Source organism: Chanos chanos, chromosome 1 (genome assembly GCF_902362185.1).
Source record: "Chanos chanos chromosome 1, fChaCha1.1, whole genome shotgun sequence".
In the NCBI taxonomy this organism is placed as follows: Eukaryota; Metazoa; Chordata; class Actinopteri; order Gonorynchiformes; family Chanidae; genus Chanos; species Chanos chanos.
In genome coordinates this window covers 23,462,553-23,483,349 of record NC_044495.1, presented here as the reverse complement: position 1 = coordinate 23,483,349, position 20,797 = coordinate 23,462,553, and the positions used below count along the sequence as shown (strand labels likewise).

The 20,797-nt window shown below is 39.3% G+C and overlaps 1 protein-coding gene across 3 annotated transcripts; it reads left to right on the top strand.

Moving 5' to 3' along the window:
• Positions 1-1,356: 1,356 nt before the first annotated feature.
• usp15 (ubiquitin specific peptidase 15) lies at positions 1,357-18,460 on the top strand. Of its 3 annotated transcripts, XM_030774999.1 has the most exons (22): positions 1,357-1,448; positions 2,306-2,433; positions 2,624-2,754; positions 4,567-4,693; positions 6,183-6,328; positions 8,653-8,714; positions 9,099-9,188; positions 11,560-11,704; positions 12,228-12,401; positions 12,555-12,713; positions 13,323-13,547; positions 13,999-14,082; positions 14,166-14,260; positions 14,354-14,542; positions 14,642-14,754; positions 15,024-15,299; positions 15,397-15,467; positions 15,562-15,677; positions 16,298-16,447; positions 16,931-17,034; positions 17,256-17,344; positions 17,844-18,460. In XM_030774999.1, exons 1-22 carry the CDS (start codon positions 1,360-1,362, stop codon positions 18,072-18,074), a joined length of 2,994 nt encoding a protein of 997 aa, XP_030630859.1. In that variant the 5' UTR covers positions 1,357-1,359; the 3' UTR covers positions 18,075-18,460. The 3 variants fall into 3 exon arrangements, with proteins under 3 accessions (XP_030630859.1, XP_030630867.1, XP_030630877.1); XM_030775007.1 differs by lacking the exon at positions 9,099-9,188; XM_030775017.1 differs by lacking the exons at positions 1,357-1,448; positions 2,306-2,433; positions 2,624-2,754; ... (1 more) ...; positions 8,653-8,714; positions 9,099-9,188 and having other exon boundaries at positions 6,306-6,328.
• The last annotated feature ends 2,337 nt before the right edge of the window (positions 18,461-20,797 follow it).

The following is a 20,797-nucleotide window of genomic DNA, read 5'->3' as shown; positions in this document are numbered from 1 at the left end:
AACCAAAAACTTACTCAAAACAAACTGTTTCTCCACTTTTTAAAATAGTGTTAAAAAATGTGTTAAAAACGTTTTCACTGCAGCTAATCCTCTTGGGTTAACAACTTGTTTTTCAAGTGGTAAATCAACCAGTTATTGCAGTTCAGTGCAATATTCCATGCTCATGAGATGTATCATTGTGCTACATTTTGAATACATTTTAAAGACATGTAAGTATATTCAGAGAACTGAAACTATGGGCATTCTTTTGTGAATCTCATGGCTTGGTGTACAATCAAGAAAGTTGCTGTGTGCTCTGGTATTAACACACGATGAATGAGTGGAGAAAGAAAGAATCTCAGTCAAATGCAACCGATGCTTTAATTTGTCTCAATATTACTGCTGTCAATCATTGATTTGTAAATATGAAATGGAATGTAATATGTTACTTAAATTTGTAAGTCACTAATTGTTGATGTAGTCATAATTCAAACACCAAAGCATTTTGTGCAATAAAAACATTTTGCCCAAAATTATAGCATGAATATCAGTGAGATACATGGGACAGTCTTATCATCTTGCTCAAAACCAAGCTCAGTGATATGAACTGGCACTTTCATCACATCCAGATAAAGTCCACACCAGTGATACCTTTCATAAAATGCCTTGGATGTGCTAAAGTGGCCAGGTTTATTGCGATTTAACTACTTAGCACATTCCATCTGACCTGATAGTGTATTAGCACATTGCTTTGCCAAGCCTATAGGTGAAAAAGATTTATGCTGTAATCAAGTCAAAGTAGTGTCCAGACCGTAAGTCAGTAGTGTCCAGTAATAACAGACTACCCCCCTATTTTTATAGATCATTTCTAAAAGAAATCTGAAATACATTTTTTTTGTGGAAAGCAAGCTAAAAAGTAACATATTCAAAAAGATGCTTATGTAGCAAGTCCCAAGTTTTCAGTTTTTTGGTTTAATTATTTTTTCTTTTGCGTCTTTTGCAAGGTTTCTAATAAGAAATGAATTCCTTTATTATTTTGTCCTTTATCATTTTTAAATATTTCATATTTTGTCTTTTGTCATTCATTTTATTTACTCATGAGTTTTATTTACTTCTTAAAAGAAAGAAAGAAAGAAAGAATTTGTTCATGTACTACAGTATTTTACGATCGCGCCATGTAGTTGACAAACACAACCACTAGACGTCGATATTTTTCGTAAAATTTGTTGCATTCTGTTAATTTCGAACTATCCGTTTGGTCTGGCAAGCGCGGCCCGAAACACGTTGATGATTGGCTAAAACCGCTTATCTTTGCACTCGACGTGAAGTGGCGACGCTCGCTCTCTATCCCACAATGCAGCGGGTGATGTCTGAGTAAAGATGGCGGAGGGAGGAGCGGCTGATCTAGAAACTCAAAGAGGAGAGGTCGCAGCGCTGCTGAAAACTCAGCTACGAAAGGGAGATACTTGGTAAGAGTTTACCAACTGGTGTTCTTATATCTAAGGTTGTTGTAGATCACCTTGATTGTGGCTGTCAAAACTGCAAAGGAACAGAAAATAGGCGATATAGGCCATGTTGACAGCTAGCTGACGTTACAGTGTTAGCCTGTCCGATTGTTCGCTATCACAGCATTAAACTAATTTCTGTTATTAACAAGCTTTAAACCTCAGATCTGAACAGTGACTACGTAGGTGAAGGGACTGAGTATATTTGGAATAATTAATATTTTCAAAACCGTGGAGAGATTGTAAGTTATGTCAGGATTTTGCCATGTCAATTAGTTTCCACCCGACAGCGAGTCTGTCCAACGAATTAGGGTGGTGACGGTAAAAACACCTGTCAAAAGTACTTGGTACAAGCACGGACGTGTCATGAGAAACCAATGACTTCTGCGTAAACATAAACGCTTAGTCATTTCTTTACTCGTGTCCGAAAGCGTACTATTCATCATGACTCTGCATACTGCAAATATGTCAAGCATCAGCTAGCCAACTAATGTCAGTGGCACACGATGTATTACATATATTGGATGAGGCCAAATAAAGAGAGTTTAACGTTACAGTTTTGTCAGATCTGCTGAACGGGTTTTTTTTTTCTTACAGTCGCCTGTTTCACTTCTTTTAAGGTATTTAAGTAATTAATCGTTGTGTTTAAACAAAAATGCTCCTAGTAATTGTCTAATATCATGTAATCACACTGCTGAAAATTGATGTCATTAAATACACTTTGTATATTGGTGGATCACAAGTAGCAGAGAACTCCCATAGCATCTGTGTTTATTAAAAAGTTCAGTTTGTGTGACAACTTTCTCATTATTGTACCACAGGTATTTAGTTGACAGCCATTGGTTTAAACAGTGGAAGAAATATGTGGGATTTGACAGCTGGGACAAATACCAGATGGGAGACCAGAATGTCTACCCAGGACCAGTGGACAACTCAGGCCTCCTGAAAGGTTAGAAGCACATGACACCTTGATGAATTTTGTCAATCTGATTTTAAGAGCAAGGAAGGTTGAAATGATTGAACTGCAAAATGACACTGCATCTCTTTTGTGATGACACGAGTCAGGACATGCAGACTGTAAAATCATTTGTATTGTGAACCATTACATTTAACTCTTGATTCTCTTTTTTTTTCCATAGATGGTGATGTACTTGCCATCAAGGAACATCTTATTGATGAGTTGGACTATATCCTTGTTCCCACTGAGGGCTGGAACAAGTTAGTGAGCTGGTATGGGCTCACAGAGGGCCAGGAGCCAATTGCTCGAAAAGTAGGTTACACACACATATAGATGGTAAAACTTATGGGATGTACATTCAGACATGTGGTTTTAGTGCCATTTATGCTTAGTCTGCGCATGACATTTTAAACTCTGTTCTGTTATATAAACCCTCCATATACTTAAACTCTGAAGTTTTATTGAATACAATTGGTTGCAGAGGTAGAATAGTGTAGAAGCTTCTGGCCAGAATTTCAGGATCATCTGCTCTCTTATCCTGTTTGTGCACATTGTTTTATTTAGGAAACAGAAACTTAATTATTGAAGTGTTGTTTTGACAAAAATTATGGCTACATTTTCTGCAATATAAACCTCAGCTTGGAGACAGCTCAGTGAAAACACATTCATTATTAGCGTGGAAGTATCTTTTATTGGTTCACTGGCTGTATCTGCGGACTTAGTAAATTAATACATTTTTGGGGTGTTATATCAAAGAAATCAATTTGAGTATATTCTTTATTGTTACTTGGTGCAGTGAACAGGGTTTACAAAGATTACTAGCTTCACAAAACAACTTAATTAAGTGAAATAACTCAGTCACCAGTCTGTCGGTGTTCAATGTGTTGTGATTTGTGCATCATTCGTTTGCTTTAGGTTTATTTAAAGTGGAATTCAGTCAGTTCCTTTTAGTTTTATCCATCGCTGTTACTCTGCAATCCTACTGTACTTCCGTTAATACTGGCAGCCATGCTGCATTTTCAAATTTACACAGTCATAGCATCATGGCTGCTTCTGTGGTGTCCCTTTACTGCATTGATCCTCCCCTTTTTGCCATGTATGTCGTGGGGGGTATCGAGTAGCCGCAGCGTTACTATTTTCAGAGGGGCTCTGGATGACTGAAACGCTACATGGAGCGATCTGCGAGACACAACATGCAAGAGGTTCTCTCTCTTTCTCACATTTGGGCTTCTGGTTTTGAATGGTGACGAGTGGGATCTGATTTTGGGCTGCTTGTCATGCTGGGTCTGAAGGGGCCTTTGGGCTTGAACGCGTTTGCGGGCGTCTGATTTCGGATGTCCTTGTTTTTAGAGCAGAGGAGTGCCGGCTGAGGTCAAACCGAGAGGGAGCGGTAGAGGATTGAGAGAGTGTGCTGGGGAGAGAGAGAGAGAGTGATGAGTGATGAGTGAGCGAGCACAGACAGTGAACTGGAGAGAATTGTAGACTTGGTTATTTGAGTGTTGGACTAATCTGAGTCTGTAGAGAGTGTTGTTTTTTTTTCTGTGTTGTCTGAAACCCAGAGGCTTTGTATAAAGCAGTGAATCTGAAGTCTTACTGGGACAGTCCTTTTCCTAGTGCTGTGTGGGGCCACAAGTGGAGGGTTCAGTGAAATAAATAGGATGGGACCCTTCAGCTGTCTCTACGCGTTGTTGCTAAATAAAGAGTCTCGTTGACTTGCTTATATCAACAGATTGACAGACCCCTTAGAATACCAAAAAACCCTCAAACTTAGCTTACACCTGGCATTTCTCTGGTTAGAGTTTCTGAAACTTGTGTGCCCTCTGTAGATCTGTTGTGAATTACTGCAGTTGTAATACATGCTTTAAAACATCAGTGTCTGTTCTTTTGAAGATTTTTTTTTTTTAAACTGGTATCCCATGGTAAAAGTGTTAATGTTTTGTCGGTTGACTCTTAATTCTCTTTTTCTTTCCATGTTCATGTACAAAGTAAAAAGAGAACTGCTTCACTCTTTAAGTTAGTACGACACTGAAAAGTGTTTGTTGTATTTCATTGCAAAATCCGTATGAGTGGAAGTCACATGAGATTTTGCACCCTGAACATGCTGTCTCATTTTACTCATCACAGGTGGTGGAACAGGGTATGTTTGTGAAGCACTGCAAGGTGGAGGTCTACCTCACTGAACTGAAGCTATGTGAAGACAGTAATATGGAAAATGTCGTCACTAGGCGTTTCAGCAAAGCAGACACAATAGGTATGTTCATCTCCTCTGTCTTTCGTGCAGCTCTTTTGTATTTGTTTGTGCCAACCAAAATGAGATTTCTCTGTTCTCGTGTCTAGTTAGAATCAGTGTCTGTAGTGAACCTATTAAAATGTAGTTTTAAACTTATATATTATAAGTTACTATAGTTTATTTTTTTATTTTAATGGTAGAACAGGAAGTTGGATGTGTGATTGCTACCACATGCAATTAGTTGAAAAAGCAGACTTCAACATGCCACTTTAAGACTTTTCTCTGGGCAGTTATTAGTGAATCTCATGAGGAATATTCTTCGTGTCTTGTACTGAGTTGTGTTGAGTGAAGTCATGGATTTCTATCTGCTAGAGTCACTCTCATTTTTGCTGATAGTCACTTGATTTCAGCCACCTGTTTAGCTTAAGGTGTTTTGTGGTAGGCCTTTCTCCAGCTGTTTTCTGTTGCTCCATGGTGCTACTCAACTCCACCCGAGAAAAGAAGCAGTGGCATCGTAGCAGGCTTCACAAATTTAGCATGTACTAGCCTCATGTATCTTGACTTAGATGGCTGCTGTCTCAGGGGGCCACCTGTGGTTAATGGATAATTTGAATAATGGGGGGAAAACATTATGCACTGTAAGAAACACCTTAGACCATGAATTCTTTCTGTTAGCATTGATTCAAATTTCATGTTATTAATTTTTACAAAAAGAATATGTCTACTTCAGGCCCTGAAAGAAGTATTTTAAAGTGTGAATTCTTTCACATCTGTTAGTGTTGATTCATATATTCACACTTAATATTTTAAACAAAAAACATGTCCTTTACAATTCTCTGTTTACAATTCTTCAAAAGTCCTCTGCTGCAAAACTTTCAACCAACCTTCAGATTCTTTTAATAAAATAACAGAAAAGGTACCATCACTGTGTAGATTATGAACCACCATAGTGTTAGTCTTTATATTGGTTCACAAAATCCAAGGTGGATTTCTAACTGGTTATTCACCAGGCTTTAAACTAGAACGAGCCATCCTCTCCATATCCTCACGTGGTAAGCTTTATGTTGTTTCTGAGTGAATGTTTGATGTTGACGCTAGTCCTTTCAAACATAGCAACAGAGAACCTAAAACGAGTCCTCACTGTTAGATATTCATTCATTTTGTTCACTTGTGTTACCTCCATTTCACTGAAATTTTACCATTCAGTGAAGTCAAATTACGTGATTTGTTTTTGTTTTGTTTGGATAATTTAATCAGTAAATGTAAAAGAAGCCTGCTGTGGTTTCTCTTGTTCTCACTAATGTATTTTTTTCACCAGTCATAGTTAGGTTGTTGGAAAATTCAAGATGTGTAAGTTCTGATGTTTGACTGTAATCTTTTTATATTTGATATGGACCTAGTCACTCCTTATGCTGCATAGCACCATTGAGAAAGATCACCCTGTTTGTGGTAGGACTTGTTTTTTCATACAGGTAAAAAAGAGAGAGTGTTTTTTGTGTTTGTCTTACAGACACCATTGAAAAGGAGATGCGCAAACTCTTCAGCATTCCTGATGAGAAAGAGACCAGGTTGTGGAATAAATATATGAGTAACACATTTGAGCCTCTGAACAAACCAGACAGCACCATTCAAGATGCTGGTCTCTACCAAGGCCAGGTACAGAATGGTCCTCTTGAACCAAAGACTAACAGTCTCACACATGCCCTACACATCAGTCAATACAGATAAAGTAGAGAATCCACATTATCAGCTTAAATAATGTTCACATGACTTTTACTCGGTGAGAGAACACTTCAGTCTTACCATATTTGCTTGGTAGTGAAACAATCCTCTTGCAATTCTTTTAGAATGATGCGGCAGAAGGCATTTGTTTTTAATTAATTCTTCATCATGCATTTTATGGCTGTGCAACATGGTCCTAAAATCATATCAAGATTAGTTTGGCACTTATTGCGATTGTGATTATGACAAAACTGATTGTGACGCATTTCAGATATGTCATGTTACTGCCTATCAAGGCTAAAAGCACACGAGAACATAAAGTCACACCGTAAAAAAAGGATATTTTGAAATCTTTGTCACCTCACTACAAAACTAAATAAGTACTAAATAACAAAATGAAAACACTGTTTATAATTTAAAAAAAAGATGTTCTATACAGTGTCAACTCAAAGGTCACTTACCAAAGACTTAAAAAAAAAAAAAATGCAAGCTTTGTACATATTTGCTCATTCCTAATTGAGTCGACATAAAAACAGCAAACAGATGCTGTTTTGTCATAGTATCAACTTTCTAGTCACCCCTTCATTGCATTCTTAGCTGAAACAGTGTGCGGACATTGCTCAGCTATACCCTACATTATCTGTAAACATGAGACCCCTTATCTAACATAGACTCCTTATCACCAAATATTTCTGCTAAGAATTTCATGCCTGGGTATGGGGGAGAAAGACTTCATTTCTTGTCAGTCCTCTTGTTGCAGCATTTCTTTCAGTGTAAATGTGAGACATGGCCAGCACGTTTCTGTTATGGTACCTTTACTTGGTACTTCATTCACAATTCAACGAGTCAAAATATAGGTAATTTAGTGTTCCCGAAGCATATTTAAATCCTCATTCGTTTTTATCGATTTTGTTTAGGTAAACATTGTGTTGTGTAAACCTAGCAAACAGCCGTTACTGTTGTTTACTCCGGTTATAGTTACACGCCTTTCACGGGCAACACCCACTGGTGGTGTGTAACGCATGGCTGGGTATTGTTTCTCTTTTATTTTTTTAAAATAAGTAACATGATGGTGGCGTGTGATGTGCATCAGGGGGCGTCACTGAGTAAATGCTCATGCCTCTGTGGTATTTCATGGCGTCTGTTCTGTTTAGAAAAGGTTTGATTAACTGTTAAATATTTCAGTGTACACATCGTTTTTATCACAAAATACCAACGCACAAAAATGTAAGACATAGCAGAGTGGTCTTGATGGTGCCAGACCAAAAATAAATAAATAAATAAATGAACTTTGTAAAAATAATGAAGTACATAAACAAGCACAGGAACACAAGATAGATGCTGGAAGCTAAATCAAGGTGCTTATCAGACTTGTCAGCTTGTATCAAAGCCTATCTTGAGTTCCCGTACTTGCTAACATGCTTGATTCCTTTTGCACTACGGAGGCAGATTAAATATTTAGTTTTGTAATTAAGTGGCTTCCCATTCCCACCCTTCTCATTGTTAGTTTACACTTGGCCTTTTGTGAGCCCTTTTCTCCCGCTGTTTCCCACTGAATGTCTAATGAAAAACATCTTCTTTATATGGTCTTACAAACATCATTAACACGTGTCCTTTGTATGGTCAAGATCATTGTTTAGAGAGGCAACAGGTAATTTCAAACTAGGTTTTGCATCGATTGTGATATGTTTGAAACAAAGAAAGAAGATGGAAATTAAAATGTTGAATCATACAGTATGGATTGAAAATCGATCAAGAGAGTAAACAGTAACACTAGTAAACATGTTAGAACGGAAAACTGGACCAAAATACCCTTTTCAAATGTAAGCTTAAAAAATAAAATGAACAAATTTTCAATGAAGTTTTAAAGTTCGTAACTATTACTGTACTTAAATTTTCATATTTACCGCAAATGAATATCAGCCATAAGTATTAGTCACTGGTCCCCTTGATTACTAATATTTGTTATCAGTACTGACCCTGAAAAAAAAAACAAAAACCCAAAAAACATAATGGTTAAGCCCTTCTTTAGAACCACTGCAATGGAATATTAACTCTTTCTTATTTACTTATTAATTTATTTATAAGAAGTATTAACTGCATCTAATTAAGTAATTGATGAATTCATATGGAATATTAACTGTACCTAATGTGTTTAGTAATTTATTTTTACTGAATATTAACTGTATCTAATTTCCAGTTATAGCAAGTACTGTGTATTTACTGTGAGTATTTAAAATGCTTATATCCCCTGTCAGGTCCTTGTCATAGAGCAGAAGAATGAGGATGGAACATGGCCGCGAGGTTCCTCCACACCCAAGTAAGCGGTTCTGATCCTTCACTCTCCTCCTTGTGTCTGTTTCAGCGTATCAGACTGCTTGATGTGTTCCCATGCCCCTGATATGTTGTGTTTGTGTGTGGATTTGGAACTGCTGTGATAGAGAAAGTCACTCTGACCTTGAAGATTTGTAGGTGGTTTGGCTCTATCTGATGCTAATGTTTAGGATTTTTACCCTTTACCTGCTGCATTTCAGCCTTTTGTTTTTATTCCAAGTATTTCTCATTATATATTTGCTCTGTACGTATTTTGCCTTGGTTGCTGCCATAATTCTCTAAACCCATTTCATATTTCTGTATGATTAACACTCACTCTGAGTTTGAATCCTTTTTTTTCTCTAATTCATGCTATTCTTATCTTTTGAAGGTCATCTGGTGCTTCAAATCTCTCTGCTTTACCAAAGATCTCCCCTTCATCTCTCACAAACAATCATAACAGCAGCTTCAGCAGCAGGAAGTAAGCGCCAATGGGCGTGGCTAAGCGGGTGGGGGGTGGGTCATAGTGACGCATGGGGATTCTTTGTGTCTTTCTGGTCTTGTCCAAATACTCTTAAAGTGGATTCTGTTCTTCATTTTTTGGTCTGGGGTGGATGTGGCTGATTTTAAACGAATACAAAAACGGAGATGGTTTTCTGTTTATGTAGTGTAGTGTAGTGTGTGTGCTTTTATCCAGCTGACCATTTTCAGCTTACATCAGTGCTACCAGATCTTTAATAATTGTGAGATTGGAGGACACCATTTGGAGTATTTGGATGTTTTTCAGTATTTCTCTGCACAGGTCACAGAGTGTCAAGTTGTATGCTGATGCTCCCTGTTGTGGAGGGCCACAATGATTTTACAGTGGTATCAGACACTAAGAACATAAGCCAAACAGCGGACTTGTCCTTTGAGACCTGTCAGAGAGCGCTAGTATAGATTTAGTTTGTGATGTTGAGTAGATCAATAGATTGGCTTTGTTGTGGCCACTCCTGCACCACTGCATGCTGAAGCAAGGGTTCGGCAGGTGTAGGCTGTTGACTAAAATCTGCTCTCAAACCCAGCTGGTGTGTTGGTGTTGTCCAAACACACAGACAGCGTTTTGTTACTGCATGCAGTATGTATTGCAGATCATCTAATCCCTTAAGTCACTGCTGATGATATTTTGAAGTTCTGTTTGTGATTGTGTGTTACTCGATTTGCAAAATTAGGTGGCCCTACAGGTTGTTTTGATTTTATTCTGATTGTGAACTTTTAATATGTTATTGCTCAGAAAAGCAAGTGGTGCACAGTTGGGTGTGAAAACAGTGTTGTGTAGCTTTGGGAAGTGTTTTTGAATGTAAGTTCATAATAAGGAACAGTGCTGTGGCTAGGTGGACTGCATGTTAATTGTAGCTTTACCTGTGAGTAGATACTATAAGGCCTCCCATCCGCATTTCTCTTTCTCTCTCTTCTACTCAGTGCCTCTTTCTGGCTCTCTCTCTATCCTTCTCTTTCCCCCCCTCCCTCCCCTCTCTCTCTCCCCCTCCCTCCCCATCTCTCCCTCCCTCTCTCTCTCTCTCTCTCTCTCTCTCTCTCTCTCTCTCCCCCTCTCTCCCTCCCTCCCTCCCTCTCTCTCTCTCCATCCCCTCTCTCTCTCTCTCTTTCTCTTTCTCTTTCTCTCTCTGTCTCTCTCTCTCTCTCTCTCTCTCTCTCTCTCTAAGCTGCAGTCTCTATGACCTTCAGGATCTTGAAACTGGTCCCTTATTTGTCCGGCACCATCGAGTCTAATATATGCTCAATCGGTTTGATGATAACCTGTGTTCACCTATGTTCTTCCTCCTCCATTTGTGGAATAAAGGGGAGTTAGCATAAGGCTCAGAGAAATGCTTAGTCACACGTTTAAGGCTGTACTATGAGGTCTTATCCGGATTGCTTTGCATACTGCAGGCTCAGCCAGCATTAGTGTATCAGCTGCGCCCCCCCCCCCACTCCTCCCCCTTTCCTCTGTCCCTCTCTCTCTCTTTCACTCTCTCCCTCCCCCTCTCTTCTATACCACTGGCTCCTGAAGCTGCCTCGCTTGCTTTTCTCCTGCCGTTGCTATAAATATCCCCCGTGCAAGCGCATCCAGGACGGGACAGTGAAAATGACACACTCGGCCCGGAAAACTCCGCTTTTTCATTTGTGACTGCCTCTCTCTCCGGAGCTCCGGAGCCTGGAGGCCTCTCCCCTGGCTGTCTGTCTTCCCGTGCGCGTGGGCTCTGAGTGGGGGGCCGGGGCATGGAGCGCGCTCTAGGAGGGAGATGCTCCTGTGCTGCTGGTGGTGCCTGAGACCAGAGAGGGTAGAGTTAGAGAGGAGGGTAGAGAGAGTGCTGAGCACCGAGGCCACGTCGGCTGATCAATGGGACAGAGCTGTGCACTGCACCCGCAGGTCTGCTCACCGCTGCTCCTGCTCTTCTCAAGCAATATGGAATGCAGAGCTTTTACTGGAAGACATTTCAAAAGTCGTACCGAACTTGTAGCTTTATCGCGTGGAGCCGAGTTCTTTCTCGCTACTGTTTGTAGGATTTCAGGGGTTTTTTTGTGTGCGCGCGTGTGCGTATGTGTGTCGGCACACACACGTGTATGTGTGCGTGTGTTTGGGTGTGTGTGCGTGCGTGCAAACGCAGCTGAAGTTTGTGTTTTAATGAGTGGCAGTGATTTTGTGGTGTCTCTAAGACCATGGAGATCGAACAGTGACTGTTTATACACGTCTGCTTTACGATTTGGTGGTTCTATGCTTGTGATGTGTGACTAACTGAAATTCATTTTTTATTCCTGTAGGATCCTTCACTAAATGTTCCTCTTTCCTTCTGCTGTGTGTCTTTCTACAGTGTAAAAAACTCTAGCTATAGCCTTCCGTCCTATCCTCCTTATAACAGCTATGATTACTCAGATCATAGCAGGCACAGTGAACGTCCAGGCCTCTGTGGACTCTCCAACCTGGGAAACACCTGCTTCATGAACTCAGCCACACAGGTACACAGGGTCCTCTGTCACCTCCTACCTTTAAACGGGCAGAGCTGTCTGTATGCACCTGCTTATAGAAGACTTCTCATCACATCCTCGAGAGAATGAAGTCAAGTGTGTACTGTCGAATGAAGTACAATAGTTGTCATAAATTTGTATGGAATTTGTGAAATGGATTTGCTACCTTAGTTTCTATTACTATTATTATTATTATTATTATTATTTTTTATTTATTTATCTTTTTAATTTTTTTTTTTTAATTCGGTTTTTGATACAAAACCCTCAGGTTGTTATGAGCAGCGCAAAAGATATTTTATGGTTACTTTAGAGCAGGTATTATGGCAGACTATTTTAATATTATTATATGGGTTACTCTGTCATTTTCACTGTTTATCTGTGAATAATAATACTGAAAATGTATGCTGACTCCAAGTACCAAATAATGCATTTCTTTGTTTTGGTTGCTCAGCATTTAACTCTTGTTAAATCTCCTTCAGTGCTTCCTTATACCAGTTCTTGTATGGCCTTACAGTGTTTAAGCAATATACCTCCGCTCACGGAATACTTCCTGAAAGATAAATACCAAGATGAACTGAACGAGGACAACCCTTTGGGAATGAAAGGGGAGATTGCCAAAGCGTATGCTGAGCTCATCAAACAGCTCTGGTCTGGCAAATACAGCTACGTGACGCCGCGGCCTTTCAAGGTAAACAAGCTGTCCAGTACAGTCATCATACGACCTCTCTGCAATGCTTGTGTAACCGAATCCTGTAATTTTGGTTCACCTCCAACACCGTGTGTGTCTGTGTCTGTGTTTGTGTGTGTGTGTCTGCGTGTGTGTTTTCTTCTTACGCCGTAGACCCAGGTAGGCCGATTTGCTCCTCAGTTCTCAGGCTACCAGCAGCAGGATTCTCACGAGCTCCTTGCTTTCTTATTGGATGGTCTTCATGAGGACCTAAACAGAATCAGGAAAAAACCCTACATCCAACTCAAAGATGCTGATGGAAGGCCAGACAAGGTTCCTCTCATTTCTGCTGATCTCTTGGCTCAGAATTTTCAGATAAAACGATTTTACAAACACACTTTGTGTGATTTATATTAATTATTGAGGAAATTATCTTTACATGTATTAAAAATGAGTTTTCAAATCAAATCTCAGTGGTGGCATTAACATGCTGATAAGAGTATAAGTGGGAAAAAGTGAGCGAATAAACAAATAAAAAAAATAAATACGGAAAAGTAAATCAATAAAAAGTTAGCTGAATTTTTATCCTTTTGTAGAATGTTAAGTAATTTATCATCCTATTTTTTGCTGTTCTGCAAATTCCTTTATTTTTTAATTTTCTCCTATGTAATAATATATATTAGATTATGTAGTTTTTATTTATTTACTACTACGTGTTAAGTTCTTAAACGGAGCAACAGAGGTATGATTTGAAAAACAATCAATATAAAATGTATTTAAGATCAAAATTTAAACAAACAGCCGTGTATACAAAAAGCAGCTTTTCTTTTTTTTACTTATTCCTTCTTTTGTTTATGTGGCCGTTCATTTTTTTTTTCTTTTTTAAATTCAACATTTGTACCTCCAAAACTGACACAGAACCATTCGTGTTAACTCTTTTAGGTTGTTGCTGAGGAGGCTTGGGAGAACCACATCAAAAGAAATGACTCCATCATAGTCGACATTTTCCATGGTCTCTTCAAATCAACCTTGGTCTGCCCTGTTTGTTCTAAGGTCTCAGTGACCTTTGACCCTTTCTGCTACCTGACCCTCCCTCTGCCTATGAAAAAGGAACGCACTTTGGAGGTCTACTTGGTGCGATTAGACCCCCTTGCCAAACCCACTCAGGTATTAACATCTTCATACACCAGTGTGTAGAGCAGGGGTGGGCAAATCCGGTCCTGGAGCGCCAATGTCCTGCCGGGTTTTTGTTTTCACTTCTTAGTTACCTGTTAATTTTCACCTTGAAAACAGGTGTGCATGCTCTTCAGCTAATCACAGACTGTATTTAGTTAGTCGACAAGAAAAACAGCAGGACCATGGCCCTCCAGGACCGGATTTGCCCACCCCTGGCGTAGAGCAACTAAGACATATAACTTTTTGACTGATTTTTATATTTTACCATGATTTTTCTTCAGGGCATTAGTTCTTACCTGCCAACAAGAGAAGTTATTCGTGTAGGTGAAAATGTTTAAGAATCAGTTCAGTCAGCCTCTTCTAATTGTTCTGAGTGTCTATAGTTGGAGTGATTTGGCTTTGGAGAGAGTTTTTGAGTCATACTCTTGTCTTTTCTTTGCAGTACAAACTGACTGTGCCCAAAGTGGGCTATATCTCTGACCTCTGTGCTTCACTCTCTGCCCTGTCTGGTGTTCCTGCTGAGAGGGCAAGTATCATACTCATTTCACCCAAACACTGTCTTCAAACTCCATTCCCCATGAATAATAACGCCTGTTTTTTCCTCTGTAGATGATTGTTACAGACATCTACAACCATCGTTTCCATAGAATCTTTGCAACCAATGAAAACCTTAGCAGTATAATGGAGCGGGATGACATCTATGTGTAAGTTACATAACCTTCAGTCTCAGTAAACCGTGAAACGTGTCACCAAAATGAACAACAGTGTTTATTCTGTGTTCCACTCTCGACATGTAGTTTTGAAGTGGCCGTGAATCGGTTGGAGGACACGGATCATGTGGTCATTCCTGTGCACCTGAGAGAGAAGTATAAGCAGTCTGGGTATAACCACACCAGCACGCCGCTCTTTGGCCAGCCCTTTCTCATCACTGTACCACGCACCCTGAGTGAGGACAAGTTCTACAACCTGCTGCTGATGCGTCTGTGGTAGGCCCTCTAACTCAGTCTGTCTCTCTCTGTCTCCTCCCCCAGGTGTAACTTTAACCTTTTAGTAATTTACTATGTTTGTGTGTTCCCTGCTTCCAGTCGTTATGTACGCTCTGCCCTGGATGACGAGGAGTCTGATGACACTCACTCCTCTAAACAGCACACCATCAATGGCAATACCACCAATGGTCTATTGGAGGAGGGCTCACCCAGTTAGTATACATCTGATTATTGCACTTTTACTTTTATTTGGGGTCGATACAGAGCAGTGAAGACTTTCAACATTATTTCTTTCCAGAGTATACAGATAGAGAATCTGACAACTTTATGTATTTAAAAGGAACTTATAGCTGGTTAAAGAAAGTCGTCCTTCTTTAAAATGTGAAAGGGTTCAGCTTGTCATGCGATTATGGGGATCCCAAAATAGGGTGGTCAGCATTAAAGGATTATTACTAAACAGTCCCTTTCCAACTCCTTACAGGTGAAATGGAGACTGATGAACAGGATGATGAGTCCAGTCAAGATCAAGAGCTCCCCTCTGAAAATGACAATAGCCAATCAGAGGACTCTGTGGGTGGAGACAATGACCTTGAGAATGGTGTTGGCCCAGAGAACTTGACCAAAAGCCAACAGCTGACAGGCCATAAAAAGCGTCTTTTTACATTCCAGTTTAACAACATGGGAAAGACAGATCTTAGTTTCATCAAGGAAGAACCACGACAGATCAGATTTGACGAGGGACACCTTCGACTCAGCGGTGTGAAACCTGCAGAGTATTTACAGTGAAGATATACAGAACAGAAACCATCAAAAGAATGTTAAACAGTTTATTTTTGTTTCTGTTTCTCTCACAGATAGATCCTATCTCTCACTGGACTGGGAACCAGAAATGAAAAAGAAATATTTTGATGAAAGTGTAGCAGAGGTACGTTGGAAAATTGTTAGGGCTTTTGCATCGTTGTTGTGGTCATGTAAATGTCATAATAAACCTGCTGTTTAATCTGTCTGATTGAATGTAGGACTTTGAGAAGCATGAGAGCATGGAGTACAAACCTCAAAAGAAAGCCTTCTTTAAACTTAAAGACTGCATTGAGCTCTTCACTACTAAAGAGAAGCTTGGAGCAGAGGATCCATGGTGAGACAGAAAGTTAAACTTGAGCATATTAACATCCATCCAGTAAATATATATATAAAAATAAGGAAGAGTGAGGCTGATGAAGCTCTTTAGAGAACATGCATCATTGATTCCAACGAACCTTTTAAAACCATGATTAAAACCCTAGTAAAAAATATTCAAAATTAATCTTTCCGTGTATAACTGTCCATATAAGGATGGTAGTAAATTGATTAAATTAATCTGAAAAATGAATACATTGCCTGAATATTCACAAGAACCCCTGGAGAGCAGAAAAGTTGTTTTCATGGCAAAATATAGACTTCCTGTGTTGTGAGAATCGTCTCACAGAGATTCCAGTTTAGTGTAAAATACTGCACCTTTCAGTGTTCTCATATGTCATGCTGTGTTTGTTTCAGAAATAATTCTGTTGACTTTGAACTTCTGCTCTAAAGATGAAGTAATCCACTGCTTATTGTTTTTGTAGAAGTTTAGAATGTTCTTAGCAGACTTTTTAAAACCCTTAAATTATGAACTTTCGAAAAAAAAAAAAACAATAGATAAGTTGAATATGCATTTTTGTTCAAAAACTTTTGAAATGTCTGTGTGTAATTCCTCAATATTGTGGGATGTGATCACAGGTACTGTCCTAATTGCAAGCAGCATCAGCAGGCCACGAAAAAGCTGGACCTGTGGTCTTTGCCGCCGGTTTTGGTAGTCCACTTAAAGCGCTTCTCCTACAGCCGCTACATGAGAGACAAGTTAGATTCCCTGGTGGATTTCCCTCTCAGGTCAGTCCTGATTCATTATCAGTATTACCCTGCCAATGTCATTTGATAGCTTAGTCTGGTCACACTCTAGATATAGCTCCAGGCCCGTTCAGTCTGACCCCTCTCAGTGTACAGAGTGGTCACTGGTGTTGTGTGTAAAAGAAGTGAATGGCTTATTTAATATACCTGTTTGCCAGGGTAGTTGATTGCCTTTGTCCTCTTGTACTTGACACAATTATGGAAATGCTCCTTCCTTTCCTAAAACCACTGTGCCAGACACTGATCCTGTGTGTAATGCTCAATATCCACATTTCCATACATTGCGCTACGTTGATTATGAGGAGGAGGTGAATTTTTTTTTCCCCAACAGTGTTCTAAAAATTCTTGAATACTTTTTAGAGTTTAGAGTGAAACCACATGTAAGAACAGTTGTATTGGGAACAGCACGTGACCTGAACAAAGCCTTTGATTTAAAGTTCATGAAATAACTCTGATAACCTGCAGTGATCTTGACATGTCGGAGTTCCTCATTAATCCCAATGCTGGCCCATGCCGCTATGACCTCATCGCTGTGTCCAACCACTATGGAGGAATGGGAGGAGGGCATTGTAAGTACTCAGCACTCAGTCAGAACATTGACCTTATGTACGTAGTGTCTGACCTCTGATGTGGTTATCCAAGCACGTTAAGCTGTTTAACTCTTGAATGAGTTACCATTTTAGGTTATTCAAGTGAATCTGATCTACCTAATAAACCCAGACTGCATGTTCTGTATTGTCTCACGTGTAACACAGACAGATTAATTTTAAATTCATATTTTGATGATCAGACACTGCTTATGCAAAAAACAAAGATGATGGGAAGTGGTACTACTTTGATGACAGCAGCGTGTCTCCAGCCAATGAGGATCAGATTGTGGTGAGTGCTCTTTCTCTCTCTCATGTGGAAACAGTGTATTAATTTGAATAATCCAAATAACACTATGTGTTATGAACCCAGATCTGTAAAAACAGCAGAAACAACTGTTTCTGGTAGTGCTGGGACAACTTTCTGATAAAAGCCCTGATCAGTAGGTCACTGGTCCCTGTAGAGTTATATTTCTGTAGAGTTATATGGCTTCACACAGAGTGGATATGACTGTGATAAAAATAATTCTGTATTTAATCTGTATTGTATTGATATAACTACACTGAAAAGTGTTTGACTGGATTATAAAATTCTGTACGCTGCGTAAAATTTAATGGAATGAATACTGTTGAACACTTCAGCTACAAAGAAATATAAACATAAATGATAAGTATCGTTTGTTCTTCATAGTGAGCATGACAGTCTAAATGAGATTCTTATCAGCCATGTTAGGTCTGACTGTACTGCTATCACATGAGTGTTTCTGTCATGTTTGTCTCTGGGTATGCAGTCCAAGGCGGCATACGTGCTGTTCTATCAGCGTCAGGACACAGTCAAGGGAACAGGTTACTTTCTCCTGGACCGTGAGGACCATGACGAACAGGAAAGTAGTTCTGCCCAGGGAGCAACTGTCCAGAGCGAAGAGGATGAGGATGAAGAGGAAGACCTGAATGACAATGAAAATGATGAGGAAGAAGAGGACCCAGAACCTAACCACGACATCACCATGAACACCAACTGAGGAGGGAGGGATCCTGGGTACAGGGGGACATCCAAAGCCATATCCGCATCTATCAGTACAGACAGGCGCCGGACAGCTCGGCTCACAGCGGAGAGTGTCCGTCAGGGTCCAGACACAGAGGGACTGTTCTGGAACGGCCAAGATGAGGAGTCAGGGCCCCTGTCAGTGGTCTCCAAATGTGTCTCATGTTTTCATCTTTAATTTTCACTGGATTTTTCCACTCATTGGGCAAACTAAAGCTTTGAACCCCTTAAAACAACAAAAAAAAGCAAGAGTGATGAAGTTGAGGCATGTCAGTGCCTAAAAATATCCTAGTGTATAATTTTTGAAAATATTGCGCTTTTTGGTTTTTCCCTCCTGATTAGTTTTGTTTTTATATTGCAAGAGTGAAAGGGAGAGTGTTGCATATTGTTTCACTCATGTTATCATTTTGCCTTGTAAATAATTTTGAATGAACACTCGATATATGGGTTTTCATGATGTGCTGATATGTATGGACTGCTCTTGTTCTGTTGCACAATCACTCTTTTTTTTTATTAGTAGTATAAATGCCATGTACTGCAAATGTGTTAAAGCTGCTCAGTGTCCTCTAAACGATATGCTTTTAAAGCTGCCTTTAAGCCACTGGCAAAAGTATTGACAGACAGCTCTGCTTAACTGAGAAGAGTAACATTGTGTAACATAGAAACTATACAGTCGCTGTAAGCCTAATACTGACATTTTCAACTCATGACTAAAATGTGTAATGTGAGCCAGGAATTCAAAATCTCCCTTTTTTTTTTAAGATCCCTTAAATTTGAATGCATTAAAATCACTCTGTGCAGGTTTTGTTTGACCCCCATAGCTTTACCAGAGTTGCAGGTATAAGCCTCAGTTTCAACCATATGTTTTCATTTTAGAGTAGATAAATGAGATTATGAATTCTGGTGATGTGATAGATGTCTTTCTCTTGTTTCAGTCACCACAGCCTTAAATCTAATCTCAGACTGTTGCCTTTTCTTCACATATCTTATCAAGCTGGCTGTCTGCATTGACCATATACACAGACATAGTCATGCATGCATATACACACATGCATAGACATAGAGGCACTGCGACTGCTGTGGTATGAAATCAGCCAGAATGTATACTGAATGACTGATGCTTTGACTGATGTCCTGCTTTTGTTGTAGGGCAAGGGCAGAGGGCCCCCCCCCCACACACACACACACTTTTCATTTTTGCTTTGGTTGAATGTGAGTTGGGAAATTCAGTAGTTTATTGCCTTTGATATTAACTATACAATTACTGGGTACTGCTGTATGTGTCCTACCAAGGTGAATGCTTTATGATGATCCTGTAGCTCAGGATTCCTCAAACCTCAGTCCTGGAGGTCTAGAGTCATGCTGCAGTTTTTTTTTTTCTCTCACCTCATAACTGGAGGCTGATGTTTACTTGGGAAACAGGTGTGTGTACACTCTTTGGCAGTGTTTGGCTGATACAAAAAAAACAAAATAAATACAGCAAGATTTTGGATCTACAGGACCAGATTTGAGGAAACCTGTTCTAGCTGGAATGTAGAAAGTGATCTTCTTTCTCTTTGGGGGAATGGAAGGTGGCGGGAGCTATCTGATTGCATAAGACTGATTACATAGGCTTTATAAATACTGTATATAAGAGTTCACTCTGTGAGTGCACATTTGATAAATTTATTTATTTATATGTATTGCATTAAAACGATGTCTTTAAGACCTTTGGGAGGGCAGATGTATGAAATATGGTGTTAGTCCCGTAGTTCAGAAATCTGATGTCTTGCCCTTGACCCTTTGGGTTTGGGGTCTTTTTGAGGATGCTCTATCACTGGGACTTTTTTTAAAGTTAGCGAGACATCCTTGCATGATAAAGGGGTTTCAAAGTTTGGCTGCACTTGAGTTCACTTGGGTTTACATTTGAAATGTGCATGTGTATTTATATATGGACTTCAATAAAGTTGTGTAAATCTTTGTGCCATTTTTATTTATACATACTGACCCAGACCCAGGTTGTGTAAGCAGTGGTTTTAATTAGGCAAGAGACAGTTTCGTTGTGTCGAACTGTAAGTAACGAAAAGTATTTCAGCGTCTCTTTACATCCTAACAGTTTTAAGAATTATGTTGAAAACTAAAAGACCTGCAAATCTGAATGTACAATGTTTAAATGAATTACATGGCATATTGGTAAGACAGCTGTTATTATTACTGCTCACGTGCGGATTCTGAGAGCGTTATTATGTTTGAGGACGGCGGAAAAGGGCAATACGACTATGACTGCACTGTATAATCATTTTAGCGATTAGCTTGTTGAAAACAAAAGGGCTACTAGATTTAAACGATTCATGTAAAGAACTGTAAAGGACTGTGATTTTTTATTTCATAGTGATGGTGATTTGCTGTTGTATAATATAGTAAACAGCGAAAAAAAAAACAATTTTAAAAATTACATTTGTCGTATTGCAGCAATTTGGATTTGGGAAAAAAGGGCTGTGAAGCTTATGTTGGGAATATGAATAGTATCGTAGTTTGAATTTATGTTTGCTGCTCAGACTTAACCAATAGTATCAAGCTAGGATGTCATTAAAATTTGCATGCCCGTGTAGTACGTCAGAGCATTAACTCATTACATTACTGGGTCCATTTAACAGTCGCAGAGTTTGTAATTTTAATATCTTTTTATTATAATGAAATAAATGTAAATACCAGAAAAGG

What these genes read in the sequence shown, in the direction of transcription:
- usp15 (XM_030774999.1), top strand. Translation starts at nt 1,360, where the DNA reads ATGGCGGAGGGAGGAGCGGCTGATCTAGAAACTCAAAGAGGAGAGGTC. An exon ending in CGAGGTTCCTCCACACCCAA is followed by an intron (nt 8,715 to 9,098) that starts GTAAGCGGTTCT and finishes TATCTTTTGAAG; the next exon opens with GTCATCTGGTGCTTCAAATC. An exon ending in AGGAATGGGAGGAGGGCATT is followed by an intron (nt 17,035 to 17,255) that starts GTAAGTACTCAG and finishes TTTGATGATCAG; the next exon opens with ACACTGCTTATGCAAAAAAC.